The sequence below is a fragment of the Phyllostomus discolor genome, chromosome 2 (assembly GCF_004126475.2).
Source record: "Phyllostomus discolor isolate MPI-MPIP mPhyDis1 chromosome 2, mPhyDis1.pri.v3, whole genome shotgun sequence".
Taxonomy (NCBI): domain Eukaryota; kingdom Metazoa; phylum Chordata; class Mammalia; order Chiroptera; family Phyllostomidae; genus Phyllostomus; species Phyllostomus discolor.
In genome coordinates, this window is record NC_040904.2 from 106,586,101 (window position 1) to 106,608,622 (window position 22,522).

The 22,522-nt window shown below is 36.8% G+C and overlaps 1 protein-coding gene across 19 annotated transcripts in view; it reads right to left on the reverse strand.

Moving 5' to 3' along the window:
- Positions 1-22,522, reverse strand: part of DLG1 (discs large MAGUK scaffold protein 1) — a 293,473-nt gene that overhangs the window by 14,142 nt on the left and 256,809 nt on the right. For all 19 annotated transcript variants that reach the window (XM_028505122.2, XM_028505117.2, XM_028505115.2 and 16 more), the window contains one exon: positions 1,439-1,548. In XM_028505122.2, the coding sequence (XP_028360923.1) occupies positions 1,439-1,548 (110 nt within the window). The remainder of the gene's footprint in view (positions 1-1,438; positions 1,549-22,522) is intronic.

A 22,522-nucleotide genomic window follows, 5' to 3' on the forward strand; every position in this document is an offset into this window, starting at 1 on the left:
CTTCAAATACATGTGAATTTTGCACATGTTGAGTATAGTGTTCTATACGTGTCAGGTAAAGTTTCAAATTTGTGTTGTTCTATATCCTTAATGATTTTTTGTTTTTCTTATTTTTGTTACTTCCTGACTAATGTGTTAATTTTCCTACTATGATTGTGGAATTACTTTTTTCCTGTACAGTTTTAAGTTTGTGTTTATACATTTTTAAACTGTGCTATTAAATGTAAACAAATGTCTAAATATATCTTTCTGATAACAGTGAAACTTATTTTTATGAAATCTCTTTTATATCTCTATTAATACCTCTTGCCTTAACTTACACTTTGATAGTAATATAAATCAGCTTACTTCTGCCTGATTTTTGCATAGTATATCTTTTTTCTATTCTTTTTCTTGTGCCTTTATTTAAGGTGTGTCTTATGAAAGAAATGTATGCTTCATAATGCAATATCCCAAAATATGTTACCTTGGCATACTGAGTATTTTAAGATAAACAAATTTGAAAAATGGCAGGTGGAAGAAGAACTTTGACCTTACAAAGAAGCAGGTCATAAGAGAGGGATACATCCCTATACCTGGAGAAAAGGAGCATCTTATCTCCAAAGATGGAGGGAGACTGAGAGCATTTGAATGAACAGGACTAAGTTTCCCCTAGTTTACTACTCTTAGCTCACATCTTATGCCCTATCACATTTTCCCATGACTTCTGCTCTTCATCAAACCTAGCATAAAAATGCTCAGATTTAACTATTTCTTTGGGTCTTCAAATCTTTATGAAGGCTTCCATGCCATGAAAAATTTAAATTAAATAAATCGGTATGCTTTTTTCTTTGTTAATCTATTTTTTATTACAGAGACTCAGCTTAGAACCTGGATGAGTAGAAGGAAATTATTCTTTCTTCTTCTAAAGAAGGAACATATAATTGTATTTTTTATCCATTCTGATAATTTTTGTTTTTAAATTAGACTATTTAGTCTATCCTTTAATTGATGAAGTATTTGGGTTCATTTATGAGTATACCAGATTACTATCTATATTCTTATTGTCCCATCTGTTTTCTCTTAGTTTTTTAAAAATTCTGTTTCTTAACCTCTAATAGTTAAGTAGTTATACTTAAGTATTTATCATTTTATTCTCTTAATGGTTACTCAGAGCTGTACTGCTCCATTCAGTAGGTACTAGCCAAATGTTACTAAACTTAAAATTATAATACTTGCTATCTTATTCTTAAGTATATTAATGTTGGTGATGGTAACAGTTAATATCACAGAGTGCTTATTTAATTCTTACAACAACCCTAAGAGGTTGGTATACTATTAATTTCTCCATTTCACAGATAAAGGAACTGAGATGCAGGGAGGTTAAGTAAATTACCTAATTTAATAATTGACAAGAGACTGAATCTCTACTTAGAGCCTGTTTCTTATTTACACTTACATGATATTTTCCATGGATTTGGGTTTAATAAAAATGGAGACTGGGTAAAGTTGTGCAATCTGTAATCTCTTTATGGCATTTCCAGACACATCGAGGATACAGTGTTTGCCCTAAAATGGAGGGAAGAAAAAAAAAAAAACAAGTGAAGCAAATATTTTCAATTATATCAAATGTACATTTTCTACAGGTAAAAAAATCTGAATAATGATATGTTTCGATCCTGTTCACTTTAAGCAAACTTGTCATTTCTGTTAGCAAATTTCAGAGGGAAAACGAAATAAAGGCAATGAATAGTGACTATGTATAATTAATTTTCCATTCTCAAATATTACATTTAAAAAGGAATGTAAATACAGTTCCCTTACTCTTAGGTTTTATACACCAATACTCTCTCAAAATGGCAGCTGGTATGGGATTCCTATCTTTTATTCTGGTGATGAAGGGCTTTAAAAAATATCCTAAGCTACCATCTTACCATTACTACCCTCTCATAAAATAATATATTATCAATAAGAAGGTAAAAAGCCTAGACTAAATAACTTTTTACCCTGGCTGGTGTGGCTCAGTGGATCGAGTGCTGGCCTGTGAAGCGAAGGGTTGCAGGTTCAATAACCAGTCAGGGAACATGCCTGGGTTGCAGCCAGGTTCCCTAGTGCGGGGTACATGAGAGGCAACCATACATTTATGTTTCTCTCCCTCTTTCTCCCTTTCTTACCCTCTCTCTGAAAATAAATAAATAAAATCTTTAAAAAAAGAAATTTGAAAAGAATATATTTAGAAAACCTCACTACCAATACTCTATCCTATTTCTAATTTTATTGGAAACTGGCAAAAACTTTATCACAAATTGACAATTAGAAAACCCAGTTCTGGATTTAAGATACTTTTGTGACATGCTTAAACACACTAACAAAGGCTCTTTACATTTTGAATGATGACGAACATTTCCATGTTATAAATAAGGTAGTACTTATAACTTATCAAACATTTTTTTGATAATATTTTAAATCAGGTACTCCCCCATAATGCATTTTGTAATCTAAGGGCTTGAGTCCACTTCAGTGAATGGTAACTTCACTTTAGAAGAATATTTAAAAGAAAAAATTTAATATTATAAGTATCTCAATTACATAGAAAAATACAGAAAGTAACAGACACACATGTACCCACATTTACTTTTATCAGATATTAATATTCTACCTGACTGCTTAGAAATTAAAAAAAGTTTTACACTAAAACATTAACACTCTATCATCCCTCTCTATATGCATGCAAAGTTTGAGAGTAAACTGCAGACATACACCTTTACTGTCCATTTCCTAAAAACAGTTACATCTCTTAAATAACCACAGTATAATTTCAGTTTCCCATCTAATGTCTTTTACTGCAAAAGAAAAAAACATTTCTTGGTCCAGGATCACACATCACATATAATTGTAAATGTCTTTAGTCTCTGTCAATCTGTCAAGTTTTTTAGTTTTTGTCTTTCATGATTTTGATAGTTTTAGAGAATTATAGAACATTTTTTCATAGAATATGCTTCTACTTGGGCTTGGCAAACATGCCATGTTTCCCATCAAATGGCAGGTCACACATTTTTGGCAGAAATACCACAGAAGTGTTGTAACCTTCTCAATCCAGCATACCAGGAGGTATATGGTATCTATTTATCCCATTACTGGGGAAATTAATTTTGATCACTTGTTTAAGGTTTTGTCTGTCAGGTTTCTCCACTGTTCAGATTACTATTTTCCCCTTTGTAACTGGTAGGTATTTGGCAGGGATTGGGGGGAGGATAGTTTCAAAGTATGTAACTATCCGGTTTCTCATCAGATATTAATTCATTCACTCATTAATCTAGCACACACACCAATGAGTCTGGCCTGAAACATTACCATGGTAGTTATTAAGAGAGATTTCATCATTTCTACCTTTGTTAGTAGATATTCTAATGTAAGGCAAAGCTCTCCCTCTACCCATTTATTTATACCATTATGGACTTTTAGATTCTTACTTTATTCTCTGTTATAATTAGTTAAAATCACCATTTATTTTAATATTCAAATTATCCACATGTGGCCTCTGGGGGACCTGACAGATTGGGATCTGTGTCTTTCTGACATATTTTCATTATTTTTAAAGCACTTCCTTATTTTTCCAGCAGAGAAAATGTTCTAGACTCATCTTGTACTTTCCTGATAAGGAGTTACAGATTTTTTTTTTTGAGGGAGAATGATATTTAGGAGCCAAAATCTAGGCACTAGATATTCTTGTTTACTAAGGAGTCATCATTTTTAGGGAACAGTGCAAGGAAACATAGATATGTATATACACACACATCTCTATTTCTACAACTATCCATATTACAATACATAGGTTTATATTCATATCTCTAAATCCAATTCAATTATTAGAGTTCATACTACCCTCTCCCTTTTCCATATTTCTAAAATCACTTCTCTAATAATAAGAAGCCTGCCTCTCATTATTGTCAATATATTAATTTGCTCAACTCTAGAATACACATTAGTTTTACAACTGTTAGCTTATACAACTCTGAAAAACAAAAGTACTAATTGTTTGTTTACAGATCTTTTTGTATTTAGCCATGGTTCAGGATTATTGGGATTAATACTCTCCTCCCTTTCCTTCCCCTCTTCAATGCAGTTCATTTGAAATCTAGTTTATTCAGTTCCTATTTGTATATTGTTTTGCATTTCTACAATCTTCTCATTTTTAGTTTTTTAAAAATATATAAAATGTTAACATAGTTCTAAAAGTCAAAATTATACTAAATGTGTACTTGGAGAAATGTCACATTTCCATCCCTTCTACCTCATTCCCAATTTCCCATCCTTTCCACCCCTCCCTCTGTAGGTAATCAATCTCATTAGTTTCTGATTATTTCTATATCTTATTTTCACATGAATTGTAAGTTACAATTTTGTACCTTTTTTTCTATTATACTTTTGTATCTTTTGTGCCTTTTTTCTATCTATTTTTATCTCTATTTCCTAAATTTAATTTTAAAGTTCTTTCCTAAATTTAGAATATCAGCCTTCTGCTTGGAAACTTTGTCAGATTTTATCTTCAATCCTCACCCGAGGATGTTTATTAATTTTAGAGAAAGGAAGAGAGGGAGAGACATATCATTGTGAGAAACATCTATTGGTTGCCTCCCGTATGCGCCTCAACGAAGAATTGACCTCACAACCTAGGTATCTGCCCTCAGAATTGAACCTGCAACCTTTTCATGTACAGGATGATGTTCCACCAAATGAGCTACCCAACTAGGACTCTGCCAATTATTTTCTGACTTTGGTAATAGTGTTCTCCAATAGTTTTTGGAAAAGTTTTTCTGGCCAAAATCTTTTTTAGGTTTAATGGGGTCAAATTTATCAGTCTCTTAGTGCATCTGAAATTTTTTTTAAAGATTTTATTTATTTATTTTTTAGAGAGGGAAGGGAGGGAGATAGAGAGAGAGAGAAACATCAATGTGCAGTTGCTGGGGGTTATGGCCTGCAACCCACGGATGTGCCCTGACTGGGAATCGAACCTGCGACACTTTGGTTTGCAGCCTGAGCTCAATCCACTGAGCTACACCAGCCGGGGCATCTGAATTTTTTAATTCATGGTTCAAAACTTGTGCTATGACCAGGTGATATTTTCTTTCAATTGTATTAGAGCCATTTTTTGTGTGTGTATGGTGTATTGTTTTAATCAACCAATTAATCATTTTTTTTCCAGTTGTCCCAGCACTATTTATTGAAAAGTCTTTTATTAAAAGCTTCAGTGACTTGAGATTGCCCCTTTATTATATATTGTATTTTCATAAGCATTAGATCTTTTCTGGATTCTCTCTTCTATTCTATTGGTCTGCTTGTCCATTCATATGCCAGTACCATACTGTTTTAATTAACGTTTTGTGGTATGCTTTAACATCTGGTAGGAACTGAACCCTCTGTAGCTTTTTTGTATTGCTCTTGCTTCTCATATAACTACAATGTGACCTGTCAAGCCCCATAAAAAAGCTGGTAGGTATTTTTATTGGGGTTGTGTTCATATACATATACAAATTAGCTTAGAGAGAAATGACAGCTTTACAATATTGTCTTAGTTAAGGACACGGGATATCCTTTCTGTTGTTCAAGTCTAATATTCTGTCTTTCAGTAGTGTCTTATAGATTTCCTCATGTGAGTGTGCATCTCTCATTAAATATACCATTTTATACTCTACTTCTTATATTTTAAATGAGGTTTTTTACTGTCATTATCTTCTGTTTTTTTCATGTAAATGAAAGCTATTAATTTCTGCATATCAATTTTTCTTATTGCTACTTTGTTTTTCATTTTATATTTTAATTTTATAAATTTATAATTTATTTTAGAAAACAAATTTTATAATTATTGTATGGTTTCCTAGTTATACCATATTATCTAAAATATAGTTTTACCTCTTTTACAATTCTTATGTTTCCAATTGATTTCTCTTGTCTAAAGCACTAATATCTTGTATACAATGAATATATCAAGTAATAGTGGAGATAATGCCACATAGTCAGTAGCCTAGTTCCTCATCATAATGGAATTGCTTTTTGTTTCCCTCATTAAGGATTTAAAACTAAGAATATCTATGTATCCATCCATCCACCTCAATTTTTTGTAAAAAATAGCACCCATATCTAAAATTTGAGGGTATTTTTCCCCCCAGAAAAGGTATTAAATCCTACCACAACTTTTTTGGTATCTACAGATACATGATCTGTGTCTTAGGATACATTAATGTGGTAGGATTACATTAATGGATTTCCTAATATTGAGCCGACTTTAAAATCCTTTAATTCCATTTGGTTATGGTACATTATTTTTGCAATTTGGTTTTGAATTCTGTTTGCTAAAACATTTAACGTTTTTGTATTAAAATTTGTAAGTAATATCTACGATTTTCCAGTGCTCATCATGTTTAGATATCAGTATTATACTAGCTTCATAAAAAGAATGTTCTTGAACAGTTTATAGAGCTTTAGGACAATATGGAACAATTTACAGAGCTTTAGGACAATATGACCTCTGCAGATTTGGTAGAATTCCCCCTCTGAAGCCATCTGGATATGGTGCCTTTTTAGGCGTAGTTCCTTGATAACTTGCAGTATTCCTCTAAAATTTTCTAATAGTTCAGTTTTGGATTCTTTAAGAAAATTATCTATTTCAAAAAAAAGTTTCTTTTCAACAAAGTTTTAAAATTTATTTATATAAAGAAACTCAAAAGTAGTCTTTTATGATTTCATAATATGTCAATGGTTATATCCCTTCTCATTTCCTGTTTCTATTACTTGTAATTTTACCTTAAAAAAATCAGGTTAGCTAGTGGTTTGTCTATTGTGTTAATATTTTTTAGATCTTCTGTTTTCGATTCTCTACTTTATTAATTTTTTAAAAAACTTATTTTTATTATAAAAATATACAGTGCATCATAAAAATTTAAGTAGTTCAGAAAGAACATGAAATTAAATGTGTAAGTTCACGTTTCCCCCAGAATACCAGGAGGACTGTCAGTTTTTTTTTTTTTTTTAAAGTTTGATTAAGGCATCACTGACCTACAACAAACTGCATGTATTTAAAGTACAGGCATACCTCATATTATTGTGTTATGTTTTATTATGCTTTGCAGATAATGTGTTTTCATTAACATTGAGGCAACAGCCTCCACCAGCAGAAAGATTACAACTTACTGAAGGCTCAGATGATGACTAACATGTTTTAGCAATAAGAAATTTTTAAATTAAGGTACATTTTTAAACATAATACTATTGCACACTCAATAGACAGTATGATATAAACAATTTTTATATGCACTGGAAACCAAAAATTTCATGTGACTTGCTTTACTTAAGTATTTATCATTGTGAAATGAAACCAAACCTATAATATCCCTGAGGTATGCCTGTATACAATTTGGTAAGTTTTGACATGTATCAACATCCTGACATCATACAATCAAGATAATAACTGTATCATTCACCACCAAAAGTTTCCTTACTCCTCTTTGTATTCTCTCTCAAATTCCTCCCCAAGCAACTGCTAGTCTGCTTTCTGTTACTACAGGTTAGTGTGAAATTTTTAGAACTTTATATAAGTGGAATTATTCAGTATGTATTCTACTTCCTCCACTCAGAGTAACTGTTTTGGGATTCATCCACATCGCTGTGTATATCAATAGTTTATTTCTGTTTATTGCTGGGTTAATACTGCATTACATTGTATATACTAAACTTTATTCATTTGACAGTTGAGGGACATTTAGGCTGTTTTCAGTTTTTGTACATTACAAACAGAGCTGCTATGGAAAATCACATACAAGTCTTTGTATAAACATGTGCTTTCTTTTCTCCTGGGTAAATACCTAGAAGTGTACATTTAAACTGTTTTTTTAAACTGGTTGTATAATTTTACATTCCCACCTAACAGAGTATGACAGTTTCGACTGCTCCATATTTCTGTCAAACTTAGTAATGGTCAGTTTAAAAAATTTTAGCCATTCTAATAGATGTGTAGTGGCAATGTACTTCATTATGATTTCAATCCATATTTCCCTAATGACTGTTATGTTTACTGGCCATCTGTGTACTTCTTGAGAAATATCTTTTCAAATCCTTTGCTCATTTTCACTCATTTTTAAAAAAGATTTTATTTATTTTTAGAGAGAAGGTAAGGGTAGGAGAAAGAGAGGGTGAGAAAAATCAATCGGTTGCCTCTTGCATGCCCCAACCAGGATCTGACCCAGAACTCAGGCATGTGCCCTGACTGGAAACTGAACTGATTTGGGGGAAAATGCTCAATACACTGAGCCACACTAGTCAGGGCTCTTTGCCCATTTTTAAATTGTGTTATTAGTCTTTATGGTGTTGTAAGAGTTCTATACACATTCTGGATACAGATCCAGAATGTGTATCCAGATATATGTGTTATGAGATATAGGATTTGAAAATATTTTCTAGTATATAGTTTTTTTTAAGAGCAGAAGTTTTATTTTGGATGAAGTCTCATTTATCATTCTTTTTCTTTTATGGATTGTGTTTTTGGTGTATTATCTTAGAAATCTTTGCCAAGCCCAAAGTCATGAAGATTTCCCATGTTTTCTTCTAAAAGGCTTATAGTTTTAGGCTTGACATTTTTTACCTATTTTGAGTTAATTCTTTATATGGTTTGAGGTATGGTTAGTCAATAATTCCAGCACCTTATGTTAAAAGACTATCTCTTCCTGGAATTCTGGTCAAGATGGTAGCATAGGCAGACATGGCTCACCTCTTCACACAACCACAGCAAAAATCACAACTAAAATGTAGAACAACCATCACTCAACCATCAGATATTGAGTTGAATGGGTGTCTGACAATTACAGAATTAAAAAAAATCACATCCATCCAGACTGGTATGAGAGGCAGGCGTAGGCAAGGAAGGGGCCGGTCCCTACCCATGTGTGGTGGATAAAAATTCTGGAGAGATATCTCAGGAGTGAGGAGTCCCAGACCCATGCCATCCCCACCTCTTCCAACCCAGAGTTCTAGTGACAGGAAGAGAAGGCCCCATAACTTCTGGCTGCAAAAACCAGCAGGGATTGAGTTGGTGGAAGAAACTTCTGGAGCCCTCAGAAGTACCTCTTAACTCACATAGAACTCACCTATTCACATTCACTTCCTCTGTGCTCCAGCACTGGGGTAGCAGCTTGAAAGGCACCAGTGGCATACAGGGAGAGACTGAAGTGTCTGGCAAGCAGAGGCCATTGTCTCTTTTCTAAACCTTCCCCAACACAACTGGTAAGCTGATGACATATATGAGATTCCATCAACCTGGTTAATACTGTTAGACCCACCCTGAAGATCCCCAGAGACTTGGTCCCACCTAATGTATGGGGCCCACTCAACTGACATTTCCATATGAATGCAAATTTGTACGAACATACATTCATTCCATATGAACATCTTGGCTCATGCTTCACAACTTACTAAATCCTCTCAAGCAACAGCTGGTGAGCCTAGGTGAACCCAAACCTACCACTAGCAACAGCCAGCCTAGGTTCACAGCTTGGCTTTATCTGGGAATCTCAAAGCCCAGCACAAGTAGTAGCCTTCTCAGACTGCTTTACAGCTCAGGAAGGGTGGCCCTAAGCAAAACATAGATGGGAACTGACCTCGGCCTGCACCACCAGGGAAATTCTAGGGCCAGCACACCCAATGGACAACTGCAGGCCATGTGGAGCACCACCACCCTGCTCCTGCACAGCTGACTCTCCACGGAGGGCACAGGTTGGTGGTCAGTGGTCGGAGCCAACCTTGTAGCTAATTGGCCTGGGTAAATCCCTCTCATTGATCTGTCAACAGCAACCAAGGCTCAACTACAAGAGAATGGTGTACTCAGACCACACAAAGGGTGTACCTTAAGACCCAGCATGGGTGATAGGGGAGGCTGTGCCACTGGACCCAAAGGACATGTACTACATTAGGCCACACAACTAATACAAGGAGTCAAAGCAGCTCTACCTAATACACAGGAACAAACACAGGGGGGTTTAAAAACAAAATGGCAAAGAAACATGGCCCAAATGAAAGAACAGATAAAAACTCTAGAAAAAGAGCTAACGAAATGAAGACAAGCAATCTATCAGATGCAGAGTTCAAAACACTGGTTATGCCCTGGCTGGTGTGGCTCAGTTGATAGAGCCAAGCCTGTGAATCAACGGGTCACCAGTTTGACTTCCAGTCTAGGGCAAATGTCTGGGTTGCAGGCCAGATCCCCAGTAGGGAGTGGATGAGAGGCAAACACACACTGATGTTTCTCTTTCTTTCTCCCTCCCTTCCCCTCTCTAAAAATGAAAAAAAAAAAAAAAAAAAAAAAAAAAAAAAAATCTAACCCCCCCCCCCCCCCGCACTGGTTATAAGGATGCTCAAGGAACTTAGTGAGGACCTCAGCAGCATAAAACAGATCAAGTCAGAAACACAGGACACACTAATCGAAATAAAGAACAATTACAGGGAAACCACAGTAGAGTGGATGAAGCTGAGAACCAAATTAATGATTTGGAACAAAAGGAAGCAAAAACCCCACAAAAAAACAAAACCAAAAACAAACCAAAACATAAACACACACACACACACAAACAACCAATCAGAACAAGTAGAAAAAAGGACCCCAAAAAGTGTGGACAGTAAAAGTAGCCTCCAGGACAACTTTGAAAGGTCTGACATTTGCCTTATAGGGGTGCCAGAAAAAGAAGAGCAAAAAATTGTTAATCTATTTGAAAAAAATAATGAAAGAAAACTTCCCTAATTTGGTGAAGGAAACAGACATGCATTCTAGGAAGCACAGAAAGTTCCAAACAAGATGAATGCTAAGAGGCCCACTCTAAGACACATCATAATTAAAATGCTAAAGGTTAAAGACAGAATCTTAAAAGCAACAGAGAAAAGAAGTTAGTGAACTACAGAGGACTTCCCTAAGACCGTCAGCTGATTTCTCAAAAGAAACTGCAGGCTGGAAGGGGTTGGCAAGAAATATTCAAAGTTGGGAAAAGCAGGGTTTTCATCAATCTAGACAGCAAAGATATCATTTAAAATCAAGGGAAAAGAGCTTCCCAGACAACTGATAATAATAAAGGAATTCATCATCATCATCAAACCATTATTATACGAAGTGTTACGGAACTTAAGAAAAATATCAAAACTATGAATAATAAAATGACAAAAATTACAGATCTATCAAAAATTGAACCTAAAAAACTAACTAAGCATACAAGAAGAACATAGAATCATGGATACGGAGAGAGATTTGATGCTTGCTGGGCTGGGGTGTATGTGGGGGAAATGGGTGAAGAGGTGAGGGGATTAAGAAGTGGAAATAGGGGGACTTCCAGCCAAGATGGAGGTGTAGGTAGACACACTGTGCCTCCTCGAACAACCAAATGAAGGACAACAAAAATTTAGAAACAAACAAACGAACAAAAACCAACCAGAACTGACAGAAAATTGAACTGTATGAAAGTCCAACAACTAAGGAGTTAGACACATTCATCCAGTCCAGTAGGAGGGGCAGAATCAGGTGTTGGGCGAAGAGGGTCACACCAAAAAAAAAAAAAAAAAAAAAAAAAAAGGCAGTGCCTTGCAGACCCCAGCACACAAGGCACCAGGCAGACCTAGTGAGGTGCGCAGGGCGGCTGGCTGAGTGGTCCCACATTCGTGCAAAGACAAACCAGAAGAAGCTGGGGAGCAAGACAGACCTTGAAGCCCAGGGCCCCGGCTTCGGGAAATAAAGCCTCAAAACACCGATTGAAAACACCCGCGGGGGTTGAGGCATCAGGAGAGACTGCCAACCTCATGGGAAAGTTCATTGGAGAGACCCACAGGGTCCCAGAATGTACATAAACCTACTTACTACCTGGGAATCAGCACAAGAAGGGCTCAGTTTGCTTGGGGGAAGTGACAGAAGGGACTGAAATCCAAGAGAAAGCGGAGCAAGTGCCATTGTTCCCTCTCTGATCCCTCCCCCACAGACCATGCCACAACCCAGCAATACAAGTTACCCCGCCCTGGTGAACACCTAAGGCTCTGCCCCTCATACATAACAGGTGCCACAGAAAAAAAAAAAAAGGCCCAAATGGAAGAACAGATCAAAGCCCTGGAGCAAATACTTTTAAGCAAAAACCAGATAGCCAACCTATCAGATGCACAGTTCAAAGCTCTGGTGATGAGGAAGCTCACAGAATTGGTTGATTTTGGTCACAAATTACATGAAAAAATGAAGGCTATGTTAAGTGAAATGAAGGAAAATGCACAGGGAACCAATAGTGATGGGAAGGAAACTGGGACTCAAATCAATGGAGGGGACCAGAAGGAAGGAAGAAAGAAACAACCAAACAGAAAAGAATGAAGAAACAAGAATTCAAAAAAATGAGGAGAGGCTTAGGAACCTCCAGGACATCTTGAAACGTTCCAACATTCGAATTATAGGGGTACCAGAAGGGGAAGAGGAAGAGCAACAAGTGGAAAAGTTATTTGAACAAATAATAAAGGAGAACTTCCCCATTCCGGCAAAGGAAATAAGCTTCCAGGAAGTCCAGGAAGCTCAGAGAGTCCCAAAGAAGTTGGACCCAAGGAGGAACACACCAAGGCACATCATAATTACATTACCCAAGATTAAAATGAAACAGAGAATCCTAGAAGCAGCAAGAAATAAGGGGACAGTCACCTACAAAGGAGTTCATCAGACTGTCAGCTGATTTCTCAAAAGAAAGAGACCCTGAAGACAAGAAGGGGCTGGAAAGAAGTATTCCAAGTCATGAAAGGCAAGGACCTACATACAAGATTGCTCTATCCAGCAAAGCTTTCATTCAGGATGGAAGGGCAGATAAAGTGCTTCCCAGATAAAGTCAAGTTATAGGAGTACACCATCACCAAGTCCTTATTTTATGAAATGTTAAAGGGATTTATCTAAGAAAAAGATAAAAAACATGTATAGTAAAATGATAGCAAACTAACAGTTATTAACAACTACACCAAAAACGAAACCAAAACCAAACTAAGCAAACAACTAGAACAGGAACAGAACCACAAAAATGGAGATCACATGGAGGGTTAGCAACAGGGAAATGGGAGGAGGAGAGAGGGGGAAAAGGTAAAGAGAATAAGTAGCATAGATGGTAGGTAGAAAATAGACAGGGGGAGGGTAAGAACAGTATGGGAAATGTAGAAGCTAAAGAACTTATGACACATGGACATGAACTACATGAGGGGGGAGTGTGGGTGGGAGGTGTTGTGCAGGATGGAGGGGAATGAAGGGGGCAAATGGGACAACTGTAATAGCACAATCAATAAAACTGATTTTAAAATAAAATTTTAAAATAAAATAATAAAATAAAAAGAAGTAGAAATAGGTAGTTACAGAATAGCCATGGGGATGTAAAGCTGAGTACAGGAAATAGAGTAGCCAAAGAACTTACATGCATGACACATGGACATGAACAATGGTGGGGAGATTACCTGAGGAAGTAGGGGGTGCTAGGTACAGGAGGGTCAAAGAAGGAAAAATCAGGACAACTGTAAACAGTGAAATTTAAAAAACATAATTTAAAATAAAGAAAAAAAACTATCCGTTCCTTCACTTTTGTACATTTATACACACACACACACACACACACGTTGGTCTATTTAAAGAGTTCTCTAGTATGTTCCAATGATCTGCTTGTCTGTCTTTATGCCAGTATCAAATTTGATTACTGTATTTTTTTATCGTCACCTGAGGATGTTTTATCATTGCTTTTGAGAGAGAGAGGAAGGGAGTGAGAGGTGTTGGTGGTGGTGGGGTGGTGGGGTGGTGGGGTGAGAGAGAAAGAAACATCAGTTGGTTGCTTTTTGCATGTGCCCCAACCAGGGATTGAACCTGCAACCTGGGTACGTGCCCTGACAGGGAACTGACCCGTGACCTTTTGGTCTATGGGATGATATTCCAACAAAGTGAGCACAGTGGCCAGGTAAGTATTTAATAATTTTTGATGCCACTGTAAATAATATTGTTTTTAAATTTTCATTTTATGGTGGTCTGGTATATAGAAATACAACTCAATTTTGTGTCCTTCAATCTTGCTAAACTTATTCTTTCTTTACAACCTGGATGACTTTTATTTCTTTTTCTTGCCTTATTTTACTGGCTAGATACAAGGGTGTCCAACCTTTCGGCATCTATGAGCCACAATGGAAGAAGAGTTGTCTTGGGCTACATGTTAAATATAGTGTGACACATAATCACGAAAAAACTCAATGTTTTAAGTTAATTTATGATTTTGTGTTGGGCCAAATTCATAGCCATTCTGAGCTGCATGCAGCCTGTGGGCTGTATGTTGGACACCCCCAAGGCTAGAATATAATGTTCAAAACAAGTGGTCAGAGTGGATAACCTTGACATATTTTTGATCTTAGTGGGAGAGCACTATGTCTTAAAAAATTCATTAAGTATGATGATAACTGTAAGTTCTTCTGAATGTTGTTTGTCAGTCTGAGGAGCTTCTATTCTTAGTTCGTGCAGAAAATAAAAATAGATGCTGACTTTGTCTAATGTTCTTCCTGAACTATGGAGGTGACTGTATAGTTTTCCTTTTTTTTTGTTTAATATGTGAGTTACACTGATTTTCATCTTATGTTATATTTTATTGATTATACTATTACAGTTGTCCTAATTTTTCCCCCTTTGCTCCCCTCCACCCAGCACGCCCAACTTCCTCCGGCAAACCTTGTACTATTGCTCATGCCCATGGGCCATGACTACTCCCTCTCCTATACTGTATTTATATCCCTATGATTATTCTGTAACTATGAATTTGTACTTTATAGTCCCTTCACCTTTTCACCCACTCTCCCAGACCCCACTCCCCTCTGGCAATCATCAAAACTTCCTCCCTATCTATGTTTCTGTTTCTGTTCTGCTTGTTTGCTTAGTTTGTTTTTTAGATTCAATTGTTGATAAATATGAATTTATTGCCATTTTATTGTTCATAGTTTTAGTCTTCTTTTTCTTAAATAACTCCCATAACACTTCATATAATAATGGTTTGGTGATGATGAACTCCTTTAGCTTTTGTATGGGAAGCTCTTTATCTGCTCTTCAATTCTAAATGATAGTTGTGCTGGGTAGAGTAATCTTGGTTGTAGGTCCTTGCTTTGCATCACTTTGAATATTTCCTATCAATTCCTTTTAGTCTGCAAAGTTTCTTTTGAGAAATCAGCTGACAGTCTAATGGGGCTCCCTTGTAGGAAACTAACTACTTTTCTCTTGCTGCTTTTCAGATTCTCTCTTCATCTTTAAAGTTTGGCATTTTAATTATGATATGTCTTGGTGTGGGCCTCTTTGCATCCACCTTGCTTGGGACTCTTGGTATTTCCTGGACTTGCATGTCTATTTTCTTCACCAAATTAGGTAAGTTTTCTTTCATTATTTTTTCAAATAGATTTCCATTTCTTGCTCTTTCTCGTCTCCTTTCTGCACCCATATGATGCAATTGTTGGAATGTTTGACGGTTTCCCAAAGGCTCCTTAAATTATCCTAGTTTTTCTAGGTTCTTTTTTCTTCTTGTTGTTCTCATTTATTTTTTGATTCCTTATGCCCCAAATCATGATTTGATTCTTGGCTTCATCCACGCTACTGTTGATTTCCTGTAAATTGTTCTTTAATTACTGTATCCTTCATTTTTGACTGGAACTTTTTTTATGCTGTTGAGGTCCTCACTAATTTCTTTTAGCATCCTTACAACCAGTGTTTTGAACTCTGAATCTGACAGTTTATCTGTGTTTAGCTCTTTTTTGGAGTTCTGTTCTTTCATTTGGGCCATGTTTGTTTCCTCATTTTGGCAGCAGTCCCTGTGTTTGTTTCTATGTATTAGGTAAAGGAACCATGGCTCCCTGTCTTGGTAAAGTGCCCTAATATAGGGTGTTCTGTAGCATCCAGTGGCACAGCCTCCCAGATCACCCAGGGTGGGTACTTGAGGTGCTCCTACTGTGTGGGCTTTGTTCACCTTTCTCTTATTGAGTCCTGATTGCTGTTGGCAAGTCTATGGGAGGGATTTAGCCAGGACTGTAAACCGCAAGGAGTGGCTGTGAGCACTGACCACCAACCTCCACCCTACACAGAGGGTTACCTGTGCTGGGGACCACTCTAGAGCTGGACTATTTGGCAGGGCTCTGGTGCCCACCAAGTCCAGCAGCTGCTTCTTTAGTACATTCGGGAAGATCTGAAACATGAGCCAAGACAAGCCATTTGTAATGAAAAGCCACTGTTAATAGCTTGGGGGTGTCCATAAATTGGGTGAGGGTGGAACCTCAGGGAATCACCAATGCAGGGCAAACAGTGGGAGCCAGGATGATGAAGCCTCAGACATGGTGCCTACCGCTCTGTGGTTCTGTCAGGGGAGGCCTCAGAATAGGAACAATGGCCTCTGCCAGCAGTTTGGCCTGGGAGAAAGCTGTCCCCCAGTTCTCGTCCTGAGACCAGACACGTTAGTTCCTCCTTATATGCTACTGGTGGCTTTCAAGCTGCTGCTCTGGTGCTGGAGCTCAGAGGGAATGAGTCCAAGTCCTTGCATGGGCCCTTTAAGTAGAACTGCTTAGGAATTCAGAAGTTTCTTCTACCGACTCAATCCCCCCAGGTATTTACAGCCAGATGTTATAGGGACCTATCTTCTTGGCACTGGAACCCAGGGCTGGGATGCTGCACTCCTGAGATATCTCTCCCTATTTTTATCTACCACATGTGGGTTTGAGACCAGCGCATTCCATGTTTCTACCCTTCCTACCAGTCTGGATGGATGTGGTTTCTTCTTTATTTTTGTAGTTGTAAGACTTCCATTCAGCTCAATTTGATGGTTCTGAGTGATGGCTGTTCTATAGTTTAGCTGTAATTTTGATGTGGTTGTGGGAGGATGTGAGGTGTGTTTACGTAGGCTGCCATTTTGTAGATCTCTGATTTTCTAATATTTAAAATTTACCTTTCATTCTTTGGGTAAACATTACTTGGTCATGACACTTCATCTTCTCTATATAATATTAGAAGCAACTTGCTAAAATAATTTTTTAGAATTTCTGCATTTATATTCATGAGGGATATCAGACTGCAGTTTTTTGTAATGTCTTGTCAGGTTTTGAAGTCTAGGCAATGCTGAACTCTCAGAATGTTTTGGGAAGTATTCCTACTTTTCTATTTTATGACGGAAAATGGGTATTCTTTCTTCCTTAAATGTTTGGTAGTATTTATTATAGTGAAGCAACCTGGGCTTGGAGTTTTCTTTGTGGGAAGGTTTTTAAATAAAAATTAGTATCTTTAATAAATATAGGGCTATTTAAATAATCTATTTCTACTTGAGTTTAAGGAGTTTATTTCTTTCTAAAATTTTATCCGTTTCATCTAAATTGTTCATTTAGTGGTAAAAGTTGTTTCCAATATCCTCTGATATTTTTTCTTTTAATATTGGTAGATGCTTTTCCATTCCTGATATTGGTAATCTGTGTCTGTTTAAAAGTTTATCAATTATTTTGATCATGTTGACAAACCAGATTTGGTTTCATTTTTATCTATTGTTTTCTTTTCAGAATTTTTGCTTTTATTTTTATATATATAACTATATATCCAGTTATCTGTCCTGGCTGGTGTGTCTAAGTTGGTTGGGCGTTGTTTTCTAATCAAAAAGGTCACTGGTTTGACTCTAGGTCAGGTCACATGCCTGGGTTGCAGGCTCTGTGCTCTGCTGGCTTCAGGGCACTTGTGAAGGCAGAATGCAACCAATCGATGTTTCTACCTTACATCTATGTTTCTTTTCGCCTTCCTGTCCCCTGTCTTTAAAATAAAAATTAAAATAAATAAAATTTCCAGTTGTCTGGGCCTTTTTGTTTTTAATTTTCTAATGAGCTGTAGCTTTTATTGCATTGTGATCTGAGTATTATTTGTAATATTTCTACTTTGTGGAAGTTGCAGGTATTTTCTTCTCCACGAGGTTTGCACAAGACATAGCTTGCTGTGATTTCTTGGTTACTTTTAACTTACCAGTAATTTGAAGTGAAGCTGAGAGTGTGGTTTTTGAATTTTTACTAAATTTAAAAGAAATACGTTACAAATAAAACTAAAGCTACAATGTCCTTTCTTCTCTTTCCACAGGAAAACACTGGATATTGGCTGTATATACTCCTAAAGTAAATGTATCATTCCCATGCATGTTTTTGTGTTTCTAAATATGTATCCATAAACTATATAGGCTGCTTTATATTACAGTTTACATAAATAGTATCATACTACATAGATCCTTTGCAACTTCATTTATTGTAATTCTGAGATTTATTAATGTGGATACGAGATTTTGGAAGATGGTGGTAAGATAGGTGGGAGCAGAGCCCACGTCCCCCTGCACATGGGTGAAACACCTAGCCCATCTTCCGAGGAGCAGAGTGAACAACCAACAGTACCCCAACATATAAGAAGACCGGAGACCAAAAACTGTAGAGAACATTAAAAAAAATCAGACGAGTATGTGGAAGCTGTGAACACCAGGATACCTGCTGGAAGAGGAAATCCGACCAAGACCAGTGAGCTCAGGAGATCAAGGAGAATGTACCACTGAATCTCACAGGTATTCTACCACATAAGTTCACACCATAAACCCAAGGAGTCATAACAGATCAATTTAAAAAGCAGCAGCTAACAAGAAGAGTCTCAGAAGAAATTCTTCTGAGGGAAGACAAAGAAACAATCCCCAAATGAAAAGAAAGGAGGAAGCCTCAGAAAGAATGCTAAATGAAATGGAGGCAAGTCAACTATCAGATATAGAATTCAAAGTGAAGGTTATAAGGAAGCTCAATGAGCTCACAGAGAATTAGCAAACACTACAGGGAAACTACAATGAACTCAATGCAAACTATATGAACATGGAAAAGGAAGTAGAAACTCTCAACAAGGGACAAGAAGAAATGAAGAATACAATTTCTGAACTGAAGAACACTGTAGAAGGAATCAAAAGCAGATTCCATGAAGCAGAGGCTAGGGTCAGCGAGCTGGAGGATAAGGGAGAAAAAAACAACCAGAATGAGCAAGACAACCAGACGAAAAAACAACCAGAATGAGGAAAAGAGGCTCAGAAAGAACAAAGGGGTTAAGGGAACTGCAGGACAACATGAAACGTAATAATATCCACATAATAGGTATACCAGAAAGAGAAGAAAGGGATAGAAAACCTGTTTGAAAAAGTAATGATGGAAAATTTCCCTAATTTCATGAGAGGAAAAAGTCACACAAATCCAGGAACACAGAGTCCCTATCAAGAGGAACCTAAAGAGACCCACTTCAAGGCACATCATAATTAAAATGGCAAAATTCCAACACAAAGAGAGAATCTTAAAGGCAGCAAGGGAAAAATGGAAGTAACATACAAGGGAGCCCTGCTAAGACTAGCAGCTGACTTCTCAATGGAAAGGCTCCAAGCCAGAAGGGAATGGCAAGAAATAGTCCAAATAATGTGAACCAGAGGCCTGCAACCAAGACTACTTTATCCAGCAAGGCTCTCAACTAAAATGAAAGGCCAAATAAGGAGCTTCCCAGACAAAAGAAGCCTCAAAGAATATACCTCCTCCAAACCAGATCTGCAAGAGATGCTAAAGGGTTTGCTTTAAGAACAGGAAGAAAAACAGTGAAAGAGAGAAGAACACAGGTACAAAAAAATGGCAATGAATAAGTACCTATCAATAATAACCTTAAACATAAATGGATTAAATGCCCCAATCAAAAGACACAGAAGAGCTGAATGGATAAGAAAATATGACACACACATATGCGGCCTACAAAAGACCCACCTCAGAACAAAAGACCTACATAGACTGAAAGCAAAGGGCTAGAAACAAATAATCCAAGCAAATGGACAGGAAAACAAAAACTGGGGTAGCAATACTCATATCGCACAAAATAGACTTCAAACAAAGAGCCATAAAAAGAGACCCAGAAGGTCACTTCGTAATACTCAAGGGAAGAATCCATCAAGAAGACACCAACACTGTAAATATATATGCACCCAACATAGGAGTACCCAAATACATAAAGAAAACCTTGGAGGACTTCAAGAAGGATATTGACAACAACTCAATTATAGTAGAGGATTTTAACACCCCACTGTCAAAAAATGGACAGATCTTCCAAACAAAACATCAACAAAAATATAGTGGCATTCAACAATACCTTAGATGAAATGGACTTAACTCATGTGTGTGTGTGTGTGTGTGTGTGTGTGTGTGTGTGTATAAATAAATATATACAGCCTTTCATCCCAAAGAAGCAAAATACACATTCTTTTCAAATGCACATGGAACATTTTCAAAGATAGACCACATGGTAGGACACAAAGCAAGCCTCAACAAATTCAAAAAAATTGAAATCATATCAAGCATTTTCTCTAACCACAAGGGACTGAAACTAGAAACCAACCTCAAGGAAAAAACCCCCAAACCCCTTAAGCTCATGGAGATTGAATAGCATGCTATTAAACAATGAATGGGTCAAGAGTGAGATTAGGAAAGCAATCAAAAAGTTTCTGGAAACAAATGAAAATGAACGCAGAACAACCCAAAACTTATGGGACACAGCCAAGGCAGTTCTGAGAGGGAAGTACACAGCGATATAGGCCTACTTAAAAAAGATACAAACATTTCAAATGAATAACCTAATGTTACACCTACAAGAACTCGAGGAACAACAACAAAGACAGCCCAGAGCAAGTAGAGGGAAGGAAATAACCAAGATCAGAGAAGAATTAAATGACACAGAGACTAAAAGCACAATAATAAGGATCAATAAATCCAGGAGCTGGTTCTTTGAAAAGATAAACAAAATCAATAACCCTGTAAGCAGGCTCTTCAAGAAAAAAAGAGAGAGGACCCAAATAAACACAATCAGAAGTGAAAGAGGAGAGATTACAACTGACACCACAGAAATACAAAGGATTCTAAGAAATTATGACAAGGAACTAGATGCCAAGACGTTCGAAAACCGAGGGGAAATGGACAAATTTCTAGAAAACCATAATCTTCCTAAACTCAATGAAGAAGCAGAAAGCCTGAACAGACCAATAACAGCGGATTAAATTGAAACAGTAATCAAAAAGCTTCTAACACACAAAAGCCCTGGACCAGACACAGTTTCACAGGAGAATTTTACAAAGCATGTAAGGGAGAGGTAACCCCTATCCTCTACAGATTATTCCCAAAAATTCAAGACAATGGAAGATTCCCAAACTCTTTTTAAGAAGCCAGCATCATCCTAATCCCAAAATCAGATAAAGACATAACGATGCAAATTAAAACCACAATGAAATATCACCTCACACCAGTCAGAATGGCCATCATAAACAAATCAACAAACAAGTGTTGGAGAGGATGTGGAGAAAAGGGAACCCTAGTGCACTGTTGCTGGAAATGTAGACTGGTATAGCCAGTATGGAAAACAGTATGGAATTTCCTCAGAAAACTAAAAATGGAACTGTCTATGACCCAGCAATTCCACTGCTGGGATTATATCCTAAGAACCCTGAAACACCAATCCAAAAGAACCTATGCACCCCACATGTTCATAGCAGCACAATTTACAATAGAGAAGTGCTGGAAGTAACCTAAGTGCCCATCAGGAAATGAGTGGATGAAAAAACTATGGTACATTTACACAATGGAATTCTATGCAGCAGAAAGAAAGGAGCTTATACCCTTTGCAACAGCATGGATGGAGCTGGAGAGCATTATGCTAAGTGAACAAGCCAGGTGATGAGGGACAAATACCATATTATCTCACCTTTAACTGGAACATAATCAACAAAAGAAAAAGGCAAACAAAATATAACCAGAGTCACTGAAATTAAGAAGAGTCTAATGACAGCCAGAGGTGAGGGTGCAGTGGAAAGTGGGGAGAAGACTTTTCAGGAACTACTATAAAGGATACATGGACAAAACCAAGGGGGGAGGGTGGAAGCAAGGGAGGGATGTGGGTTTGGCTGGAGTAGCGGGGAGTGGTAGAGAGAAAATGCAAACATCTGTAATTGAACAGCAATAAAATAATTTAAAAAAATGGACACACCTAACTAGTGCTGTATTAGTTTATTCATTCTAGCTACTATATCCTACTGCATGAATAAATAAGTTAATTATCCATTTCCCTTGTTGATTCAAATTTTTTACTATTAAAAAGTGGTGGTATGAATATCATTATACAGGATCCTCATGTGTGAACCTCTACCAAGATACCGAGAAGTAGAATTTCTGAGTCATAAGATATGTACATTTAGTGGGTATTGCCAAACGGTTCCTAGAAGTTCTATTAATTTCTATCTTCACTAATTATCTAAGATTTCCTATTTTCTCAAATTCTTGCCATCACTAAAATTTCCACTTTTTCAATATTTAATACTAATCAGAATTAACCAAAACCTTTATACAAAGAGTAGCAGCTATAGAGGGAAAACTGAGACGCTGAATTACTGCTTTTTTGCTTTATAGGTATATTGTTATGACTGAAGAACTAGTT